General features: G+C 35.5%; 1 protein-coding gene across 2 annotated transcripts in view; it reads right to left on the minus strand.

Annotated features, from left to right (window-relative positions):
• Positions 1–10,936, minus strand: part of LOC135692742 (glutamate receptor-interacting protein 2) — a 30,343-nt gene extending 19,407 nt beyond the window's left edge. Inside the window, exons 1-11 of one of the 2 annotated variants that reach the window (XM_065211025.2) lie at positions 10,519–10,936; positions 9,358–9,406; positions 9,177–9,208; positions 7,767–7,826; positions 7,267–7,330; positions 5,785–5,930; positions 4,758–4,826; positions 2,684–2,759; positions 2,073–2,218; positions 1,859–1,942; positions 874–946 (exon numbers count right to left, since the gene is read on the minus strand). In XM_065211025.2, coding sequence (XP_065067097.2) covers positions 874–946; positions 1,859–1,942; positions 2,073–2,218; positions 2,684–2,759; positions 4,758–4,826; positions 5,785–5,930; positions 7,267–7,330; positions 7,767–7,826; positions 9,177–9,208; positions 9,358–9,406; positions 10,519–10,552 — 833 coding nt within the window. In that variant the 5' untranslated portion in view covers positions 10,553–10,936. Of the gene's footprint in view, positions 1–873; positions 947–1,858; positions 1,943–2,072; positions 2,219–2,683; positions 2,760–4,757; positions 4,830–5,784; positions 5,931–7,266; positions 7,331–7,766; positions 7,827–9,176; positions 9,209–9,357; positions 9,407–10,518 lie in introns of both variants that reach the window. The other variant, XM_065211024.2, reaches the window with a different exon arrangement.
• Between the last annotated feature and the right edge of the window lie 852 nt (positions 10,937–11,788).

Consider the following 11,788-nt stretch of genomic DNA (forward strand, 5'->3'; position numbering starts at 1 on the left):
TGTTTACTAAAACAATTCAACAGGTATTTGATAGAATAAAACACATCATATATCAATATTCAAACGGGATTGTTTGGTCAGTTAAGTGCAGCAGTTAAAGATCAAGGACCGTGTCTATCTACTTCAATTCATATGACAACGCCACCACTGCATGGTTTTCACATTAAAGCACCAGTTTGCATTTCAAGGTTGTTTAAATAAGCATTGGCCCTTATGTTATTCTACGCTATGCATTTCAAAAAAAGTTTTATGGTGAACAAACAATAAAAATTATCTAAGACGCCCAAAGGATTCAACATGGTTTAGGCATCAATAGCATCTTTGAAAATAACGTTGAATTCTGTAAAATAAATAAATAACACCCAAGGTATGACATATGGCCAGTTGTTGCATAGGAATTTGTAAAATTGTAAAGAAGAAAAATTTCGTATTTGAAAAAAGATGTCAGTGTTTTGTGAAACTCCAAACTCACTGACATTGTGAAACACACTGTTTCCTTTCCATCTCGCTAGTCAAAGCCGCCCTATTTTTTCTGCAACCCTTTACAGAATGAGTTCCTCCTTTCTCAAATTTTCCCTTCTTCAGTGGAGACACCTTTCTGACTGCTATTAGCTGTTCTTTTTTTGTTCTTTAGGAAGATCTCCCAATAGCTTAATACTTTTGGCACAGGTCACAACAACAGAAGAAAAATATTGCAGGGCAGCAATTCCTTTTAACGGCCAATTAATTTTTTAATTTGCTATGTTTCTGTTAATATATTTTTATTGTGTTTACTGATGGAATCCCATCCCTTTGCTACCAGCGCTTAAGCAATTTCAGATGGACTCGCACTATATCTTACAACCTTTCACTTCCACAGGACTTTTGTCTTACCGAGTCGCCAATCCTGATGACGTCAGTTTGGAGATCACCACAATACTTCCTTGTTGCTCGTGATCAAGGGACACTGAAATATGAATAACGCGAGTAAGACCACTAACGTAGAGGTACATCGAGAAAGTAGGGGACAAGAGGGGTAGTTGGGAAGGGGGGAGTTTTAAGTCATGAAATCTTAGTACTACTGTTGATGAAATAGAATCTTACAACTTTAATGGGTAGCGAAATTCAGTTAGAAAAGAAACATGCGGAGAGGTAATTTCACAAGCCCTAAAAGATTATACCCTAGTGTAAACTTTTTTAGGGCATAAACTCAACTTAAAGGCAAATTTTTGGTCGAATTATTAGCATGGAAAAATATCTGAGAATTTCTAAGATTGCCCTGCTAGTCGATCAAGTCCGCTCAACTGATGAAAATGAATCGAAAAGTAAGCGCCATTCGGGATGGAGGGGGTGTGGGGGATGTTGGTGAGTCACGCTTATTAATTAAAAAGAGAGCAATTTAAGCAATCATTGTACTCCAAATAAAAATGAAATTTTCGACCAAAGAGGAAAAAATAAGTGTATGGCTGAACTATGGGTTGATAGTAGTAATTGAAGTAATGGAGACAAGCGACATTTTCGAAATTTTACCAAAAAAATTTATCAAATGGAAACAACATCAAAAATAAATTTTCTTGTATTTCAGAACGAATCTCAATGAAGATCATCATAGAGAAAAAGAGCGCAAAAGTTTATTGATTTCTATGATGCATAAAACTTAATACTTAATACTTAATACTATAAATAATAAAACTTAAGACGAAAAAAGATACAAATGGAAGCCTACCAGTGCATTTTCTGGTTAGGCCGTATTTAAGTTTATTGTGATAAATTTTGCTTGACATCTTTATCCCCTACGTCCGTCCCCCAGGCACTTTCAGACTAAAATACAATTTAGAGGAAATCCATTGAAAAGCTACTGTTGAAAACAAATACAAACCATCCAAATTCATTCCGGGCTGAATGCTTTCGTGTGGTCTTGAAATTTCCATCATGACACTGCCTCGAGGTGTTTCTTTCAAATCTAAAAACAACTAATTACATCAAAACAAATTTCATTTAGGTCGATAGAGCAAGCAGAGATAACAGCTACTGAAGATCGTCTGGCGTTCGAATGTCTGTCTGTCGTAACATTGTAACGAAATTATCATTACCTGGGCTTACAACATTGAATTGGATCTTTAACGAATACTGTGTTTTCAGTTCTTTAACGATTGACTTGACTTCAGAGGCGTGCAGGTTGTCAATGCTTTTGTTGTCTATTGCCAAAACTATATCTCCTTCGAAGAGATCTCCACAACTAGAAAAAAGTTTATCAGATTTAAAGCAGTAGAAGGTATATAAAAAATTAGAGGCTGCTAAAATACAGAAAGCTTTGTGGAGAGAAATAGAGCTCTTGCTGAATGGGAAACTGATAGAAATAGTTTGACATCTCTACACAGTTTTTTTTCAAAGTTCCTAGGACTGAGACATGCTTGATTGAATAAGTGAAAAAACTTTTGATGTTCGTAAATGATGACTAATATCATGATTTTGCGATTTTTGGCCATCATAGTAGTGTCTTCGTCAAAATTGTCCTTATATAAAGGAATTGTACAATTATCCTGCAACGAAGCAAAGTCATGAATTTGGCAATTAAGAAGTACCTTGTGAAAACCTCAGTTTATGTATGATGTACAGTGTGCCAGACATAATGCACTTATCGTTTGAATTATAAACCTACTGTACGACTGGCTGCTAAAGACGGGACAAAAGAAATCATTACCTTGCAACTTCACTTTCTTGTTTGAGATCAGAAACAACAAACGGCCTATTCACGCGACCATCCTTGCTTCGACCCCCTGTACGAAGAAAGAACGTTGTTCAGACTTAATCAGAATAGTAAAATAATCTTATACGTTGGTATAGAGTAATTTTAAAAGCCTTAAATGACTGGCAAATGCTTTAGGAGAACTCTAGACGAATAAATAAGCTTTCAATCTGCTAGTAATTTTAATGCGTTACCTTGTTTATAAAAGTTCATTTGTTCAATGAAGAACATTTTGTTGTACAAAATACAATCTAAGTAGCATAAAAGCAGGATTCTAATTGCTAAAAACAGGCATTACAAAACTTTTTCAAATGAGCAAATCTAACCATGATATTCATACAAATATTTCACCAACACCTCAGTAACCATTCCTACTCATAACCGACTCTCAATTTAAAAAACATTTGTTGGCGTCTCCATCCCCTTCCTTTTAACAACGGATTTTGCCTGGTATCTCAACCTTACATTATATTAATGAGTACTGGACCCCTACAGGGGCTTAAGAGTACAATCAAAGAACTCGAGCATAGCTTTCAAGCTCTTTAGACTGCGAGGACAGGGCCATCAAGGTCGACAGAATGGTTTCACTGACCAGTCTCTCCAACAAAAGAAATAGATACCTGGGTAACCTTATCTTGTCCTGTTTGGCTGGATAAAATTACCTAGCTATCAAGAACAAATTATCATGGCAGCATTTTCAATTTGATTTGTTGACAGTGGGTTAACCATATATCCACCATAGAAGAGTTGTTAAGGCAAAAATGAAATCCATTTGGCTGTTGGGTGGCGACAAAATTATGACTTATATTAGCTCTTAAACTGAACGTATCCGATTTTGAACAGCCCGTGATTTTGAAGAGAACTTCTTCAATTACTGCACTGGGTATTAAAAAGTAAAAGGGGGATTCCGGTCCGTAAAGCTATAAGCGGGGAAACTTAATAAGATCTTCAATTTCTCCAAAGCACTGTTGCTATGGCCGAGAGATTGGAGACACGACCCTTGAACATGCACTTTTAAATCATTTTATGTGCTACATTTAGCTAAAAATCAAGGCTTTTTGGACACAAAAATGTTTCCAGCACTTAAAGGCAATCTGACACGACGTTGATTGATTATAAGAACAACGGGATTTTTTATATTTTCCAGTCCCCCTTTAATTATCGCATTGTAAAAAATATGGCGGAGCGCTGGAATCGTGTTTAGACTATTGTTCCAGCTATCGTTCTCGTTAACCAATCCACAAAGAGACAGATTGCCTTTAACCAAACCGATCTCCCATGACATTTCCTAGTGATGTCCTTAAAGAAGGTTCTAGCTTGCGAAAATATTCGATTCTAACTAAGATTCAGCAGTTAATTTGAAACATTGTGTCGGACATTCGTTAGGTCTTCACATTTAAAGGGAAAACGCCCGAATTCGTTTGGGATGGAGGGATTACGGTAAAAATACACATTGGGTAGTATAATCATCGTCACTTTAAAGCAATTTAGAATCCTTACCGAAAAATTTATCTGCGAGAAAAATCTGATTTAAAAGCTCTACTATTTATACCTTAACCATAGAGAAGTGATTTCCGTTCTTTAATGGAGATTGTCTCCGAAGAGATATTCAATAGGTTCCTTGATTTAATAGATCTTCGCATCGAAAAAAACCTTCAAAACATTATATTATCAACCATGTTTTCCCCTCTGCCTTGGAGTGAACACCCAGTTTAATTTACGTAGCGAAATGCAACTTAATAGACTCGCTACGATTTATTTGAATAAGAGAGTTACACAGGTATACAAGATGAATCGCACAAGAACCTTTTGATCATATCTAGCTATTCAATACCCGGCTTTAGGAATGGCATTAGCTGATTGGATATAAATACCTGACATGTAAAAAAAAGATATTGACATCCTGACGCCCAGATAAAACGATTTGAGGTTTACTAAGGTAGATTATGGAACAAAACTTCAATTCGATTTGGAAAATTTAGATATAAATCTTTTTGAAAAAGTGTACATCATTTTTAAGGCTATTTACCTCGCAAGGTGAATTTCAATTCACCGTTCTCTTTGCATAGGTCAAGGGTTGTGGTTTTGCTGACCGCGCCTTCTATGGGAAACAAAAGCATATTTTTATTCAAACAAGCAGTGAAAAAACTCACATCCTACCTTAAGATTTGCTGCATCTGCCGAAGTTTGATTACTGTTAGATACAGTGGAACCCAAGTTAATACGGCCACCAACGGGCCACCAAAAATTGGCCGTATTAACAGGGTGGTCGTATTAACGAGGAAGGGTCAAATTTTGGAGCTTTAGGGGTAGAAATTAATAATAACATCCTGAGGAACTGTTCTCTTTAATGGACATCTAGAAATGTAGATAGAATTATAAAAAATCTGGGTTTTTGGGCCTTAATCACCAAATCATGTCCACGATTTTGCAAAAAATTGGTAACTTGTGACTGGTCCGTTCTGCGTTCCAGCCAATCACTTTAAGTATGGGCAATCACACTTGAAAGGGCGTCTGCCGTGTCATTGTTTTCTTTTTGACTCGAGGAAACATAATACATCTTCAAGGCAAGATGTTGCCTCACGATACAAATGGCCGTATTAACGGGGTGAAATTATAAAGAATCCAGCTGTTTGGGATCGCAAAATTGGCCGCTGGCTGTATTAACGGGAGGCCGCATTAACGGGGTTTCTTGTGAGACTATGTATGGCCGTTTATCCGGGCCAAACAAAATGTGGCCGTAATAACGAGGTGGCCGTAGTAACGAGGTGGTCGTATTAACGAAGTGGCTGTATAGCGGGGTTCCACTGTAAACAACCTTAAAGTTTAATGATGCCCAATCTTATTATTACTTAAACATAAATAGACAATATGCATAAAAAGATGCAATTCAAAGATAGACAGTGCGTTAACAATAATATCAAGTTCAGAGTTTAATAAGGATAAATTGGCATTGTTAAAACCCAATGGCATCCATAATAGCAAAATAAAATACAGAACTTTATTTTATCTTAAAAATAAACAATGTGAATCTTGTATATCACAGTTAGTATTACCTGCAGATGGCCTCTTATATTGCATCTTGAAACAGAGGCGCTTTCCTGCCTCTTGGATGAACTTTATCAGTTCACTGTGCTTCAACTTCGTCACATCCTTCTCGTTAATTTCCAAGATTAGGTCACCAACACAGAAGTAGTCCGACCTGAAAAATGTAAACATGAAAACCAGAACATAAAACAAAATACTCAAACTCTTATGGAAATCAGGCAGATATAAAGTTGTACAAGAAATAATCTGGATACCGTGAGCACCCAATAACACTAACTTTAATTACCTCAAACTGCTTTCACATTGCCCTTGAATCTTTCTCAATACCTTCTTATAAAAATACTGGTTAACTCAAGCCCCAGGTAACTCTTAAATTCGTTATATCTAACCGCATATATCATCTTTCTGTCATTTCTCCTTGATAACTTGACATTTTCTTAGTGTAAGGAAAATCAAAACAATAGCTGGACTCACTTAAAAAAATATTCTAGTTACCCAACCAAGTTGTTATGATAAAACTGATTCAAAATTCTTCTGCCCCATAATGTGCATACTGCAAGAAATTTATCCATCCACAAAACTACACATCTTCACAGTTACCTTACCTATGAGTTTCTGGAGGAATCACAGCTGTCAAAAAGATCTGTAGTTGACCTTGGTGGACAATCAAAAGAACCTTCTAAACTCAAACTTATGCTCATTTTCTGTAAGTTTTTGTGACTTTGAAATTTTTTTGAAAACTTCTTTTGCACTTATGAAATCTGTTATGTTTAGTTAGTTACAAAGTTTAACTAGTTTCATCCACTTGAATTACAAAACAATTTCTAATTAATATCAAAACAAGATCAACTCCTTTTATGGTTTTGTTCTATATTAAATAGAATTTGATTCAAGGCAATAAAGCAAGGACTACACACACACAAAGAGTACCCTGGATAGGTGTCAAAGAGCTAACAAAGGATAGGGTTGATATGATGAGCAGGGTATACTTTTGATTCCATTCAATAAGAAATAGCAGTTCTTCCAAAAACTTTAAAAACTATAAAACACTATAAAAAGCATGATTTTCTATTTACTAAATACTTATGAATGAAAAACATAGAAGACCCTTCAATCTTTGGAATCTATGAAAAACTTGAGAACCTTTGGATTTCATAGCTTTATACCAGTTTATTGCCACTGGGAGCTTGACATGTATAACGATTTTAACAATAACAATTTAAGTAACAAGGAAATGAAACAGATTAATTTGCTTCCTTTTAAAGACAAAAGCAATGTTTTATTGTTCCAAATTTAAAAAGACTAAAAGAAATCTTAGAAAGTCATAGCCTAAGGGAACTTCAGTTTTTTTCCTTGAAACTTGCAAAACAAAGAAGATCCTGATTGCCATAGAAACCACAGGAACTTTGCTATAACATTGTTTGACTTACAAAAGCCTGAACAAACAACGAAATATCTCTGACAAAATTAAACCTTAATTGTTTACTTACTGATCTGCAAGTCCTCCAGATCTGATATTTGCAACATAAGGTGGCTTTGGCTTGTCTGTGCCTCCTGTAAAAAAGGAATACCACCTAGTATTTTTAAAAGGAACTCTTAGGAAATACCACTGAAATTCTTTCAAAAACAAATTAAAAAATGGTTACAAAGTTGTCAGCTGTTCAAAGCTACCATCATGGGGCTGAACTTTATTGTCACTTTCTCTACAATAAATAACCTGAACTCTATACTTGACACAAGGGATCTTTAAAATTGTTCCCAGCTTGTGTAAGTATAAGATCTAAATCTTTAAATATAATATATGGAGTATGTGTATGTGTAACATATAAACTGGTTCATTTGCTCTCTTCATACATAAATTGTCCTGAAGATTTAACAAGGGTCAAATTTTTCAAAATTGCCTGTGTATCTTTATTGATTGCTATCAACATTTTCACTTATATTATGGTTTAATTTTAAGATAGAATTTATGACATTGACATAATTTTACCTGAAATAGTGAGGCCAAGACCCTGGTTTTTCCCTTTGACAAGTTCAACAATGACGATACCTTTAGAAATACAAACAATGTACATTTATGACAACTTTGAAGGGAATTCAAGATCTAAACCAGTCCAATAGCCAACCTAGCAATGTGTGTGGCTTCACTACTTGAAATCTCCTTTTCAGTTATCAGTAGTGACATAAAATGTGAATGGCAAGGGCAAAAGGCCTCTCAAGAAGAGGGCTTGCCCTTTGACTTTAGCGAGGCACCAGGCTGGCTGATCTTCTTTGATTACCAGGGTGTTGAAAAACTTAGAGCCTTAGTAGTCACCCTCCCTAAAGACATAAAATTGAAAGCAATTGGTAATATAGTGGCATATTCAGGCTGGGAAATTCCATTTAGTGGTTAAGGAGCTTATGTCATATATGTATATAGTCACAACTTTGCCATGTTGCACTTCTCTTGTTAAGACATTAGAGCTTCTCATGTGACCTTCAATAAACACTTGAAAAGCTTGTCTCTGAGAAAAGGTGTGATGAACTTCTAAGCTCTCTTTTAAACTGCTTCTTTAAATGCTTGCCTTTAATCACTAACTAGTTCCTAGTTTGCCATAAGATTTTGAAGTTCTTTCATGTCATACAGCTAGACTCAGTTTATCTTGTTTCAACTAGTCTAGTCTTTGTGTCCACTGTAGACAGGGTGCTTGCCTTTAATCACTAAGCTAGTTCCTAGTTTGCCATAAGATTTTGAAGTTCTTTCATGTCATACAGCTAGACTCAGTTTATCTTGTTTCAACTAGTCTAGTCCTTGTGTCCACAATAGACGTGTTGACTGGGTGGGTGAAAAGTTCTTGCAATGTAAAAAGCAGGTTGGTTCACTTTTAAGCAGAAATTAAGAAAAAGAAGGGAAGAGATTTTATACCTGTGGTGTTCCCCTTAAAGGCAATTGTTCTGTTTGTCCAAAGAGTAAAAAAATTAAGTCAACAAGCTTAAATATGATCAGCAAAAATAGATTCAAACCAGTGGTGGTTTTAGTGACTGCACTTTTTCTTTACAATTTCTATCTTTTTTCTTATGTGTAGGGCCCCTTTTTGGCTACAATAAGCAAGGGGCCTGGGGCCATGGCTCCCTGGACCCTTCCCCCTTAAAACTGCCACTGATTCAAACACAACAAGAAACTGTCCATGGTCACAATTAACAACAGAATTTGTTATTGTTTTCACTTCCTTCTGGGAGAATGTTCAAGGTTCAATTTTCATAAAAAATGATTAGCATTTTTGGCTGTTTATTCTGGATGTGACAGAATCAATTTTCTTCTGGAGTGTTAGTCTATCATCAGATTCAGTTGTTGTCCTAAAGTAATAATATTTGGTGTTAAACTTCCAAAATATTACTCAGAAATGTTCTTCAACATTACCTTTTTCTTCATCATTTTCTTTCAATTCCCACCTGAAAAAAGTAATTTAACATGATACTGCATGGGTGCAAAATAGCAATTGCCTTTTAAGTAAATTCAATCTTATCAAAAAAGTGGATGAGATGCAACAAAATGTATGCAAAAACAATCTAGAGCATATGAACAAAATATGATATTATACCTTTCAGTTCCTCCACTGCTCTGGCCTCTTGTCCAGATAAACAGTCGCTCTAAAGGAAGTTTGATTAATAATCATAAGACAAAGTCAAGATAAAGCAGAGTTATTAAAAAGTTATATCAGTGGTAGAAATTATTTGGGTATGGGGAGGCTCAGCCCCCCCCCCCCCTCCACCATCAGCATTCTCGTCAGAAAATCAGACTTTTGTTAGATAATTGACAAATGTGATTGTGCCGAAAGCCCATCCAAGATGTTATTTTGTCAGAAAATTGTAGGCCTGAGCTCCCCCCCCCAAAAAAATAGCCTAAATTGCCACCACTGAGTAATATTAAAACATAATTTATAAAATGGGAAGGGTTTAGCCTAGCAGTTGACTGTCATGATTGTTACAGCAATTACAGAATTTTGGCAGGAAGTTCAAAGTATTTGTCTACTCTAAAAAATAGGTCCCACTGGGTATATAAACATAGTGGCTGGGAGTACAAGGATTTATTTAAAGTTCCTCATTGCCCCATGATTGCTAAGTCAATAACTTTCCTTGACAAAAAACAAAATTTAAAAATCTAATAGTTCTCCCAACTTCCAATAATGCCCACTTAAAAAAGCTTTAAATATACACTCTTGTGCTTCCTTAATCCATTCAAATTTAGTTTGAGATTTTTTTGCGGAAAGTATCCTTGTAATAGGGAGTACAATATATGTTCTTTACGTTCATTATAAACAAAACAGGCAACCACTTAAAAATGCCTGTTAGGTGACGTCGTTGATTGATCATTTAATAGCTTTGTAAACACAACGTTATTTCCAAATTAATCTGCGGCTTCTTGATAATCAATGCCAACATAATAAACATTTAAAGAATTTTGTATCGTTTTTCTCTAAAAACTTCGGCATGTAGGGGACAAAATTGTGTTATTGCAACTTCAAGCTTTCCCGATCCCAGTCACGGCATGTGTTAGTGTTGATGGTTTGATTCAGAAAATTCGACAATGTTATTTGCCTTTAAATATGTATCCATGGATCAAAAGTGTTCATTATCTCATGGAACATCAAGACAGTTATCGCTATCTAAATATGTATCCAAGTGGGATTCATAGCAAGACCATGAACAAACATCGAGGACAATACGTGTGCTACAAACGTTGAAAAATAATCTGGACTTACCGAGTTTTGGAGCACATGTAAGAAATTTATTCATAATTCCCTGGACAAGTCACACCCGAGCACGATATTCTTTCGTCAGGATTTCAAGTTGTATGTTGGCATGCTATTCATGACGATTTAAATACTCTTGGTTCATTTGCACCCTATTAATGTCGTGACCAGCCTGGGCCTAAGGTGGCTCACCCCATAAAACTCTTGCTTGTCGCTTAGGATCAAGCTGCGACATTCATTCACCATATCCGCAATAAACACTCATTTCAATCTGAACTGAGATACACTCTGTGTGACTGCTGGGCCAGGATCAATTTTATGTCCTAGCTTTCTTCTTTCTTTCGCGTGCATGCCCCTCTCTAATCGACTTCGGCCTGATACCAACAAAGGGGGCTGGAACGCCGTAAAACACGGACCAAATGATGTTGGCAGAATTTCGTTCTGGGACCTATAATTATTATTGTTATTGTTAATATTGTTATTATTATTATTATTACTATTATTATTATTTATCACCATGTATCATAACTGGCGATTCGTTCCGTCCCGACATGCTAATTAAAACTGCTTCTAACTGTCTGTATGTCATCGAATTAACTGTTGGGTTCGAGACTAACCTGGACAATAACGCTTCGCGTAAAGCTGAGAGGTACCGTTCCCTTCTAAAGGAACTACGCCCTAAGTTCAAAAAAGTAAACTTTGTTAATCTATCTATCAGCTGTCTCGGTATCTTTGGTAACTCCTGTGATTCTTTCATCGATATGTGTGATGAACTAAAACTTGACTACCAACACCGTAATTTTATAATTAAAAAACTGTCAGCAATAATTATACGCACATCCTATTATATATTCTGTATGCGCAATAAGACTTGGACAAACCCTGAACTGCTCTCCTTCTAAAGATTCTTTGCACTCATATGATTTATTTAAATGTTATAACTTTTGTAAAATTAGTAAACTTGTCACCAGGCTAGCCGATAGTAACTACCTGTAAAGTGAGGTTACTGTTGTAAGTAGAAGAATATAAAATAAAAAATGTTTTCATTATCATTATTATTATTATTTTTATTATTATTATGATTGTAATAGTCCTATTTTGTAAAAACAGGCTAGCCAGTTACAAATTATCTTGTAATAGTGAGATTTGTAATTGTAGTTTTAACTGTAATTCAAAATGAAAAGTTTCCATTATTATTGTCATCTGTTTATTTAAGTAGGCCTATAAAAATAGCTACAAAATGAAAGCTAATTCAAGCCTACTACATAGATGAAATTGT

Source organism: Rhopilema esculentum, chromosome 3 (genome assembly GCF_057945365.1).
Source record: "Rhopilema esculentum isolate cy_ngs chromosome 3, ASM5794536v1, whole genome shotgun sequence".
In the NCBI taxonomy this organism is placed as follows: Eukaryota; Metazoa; Cnidaria; class Scyphozoa; order Rhizostomeae; family Rhizostomatidae; genus Rhopilema; species Rhopilema esculentum.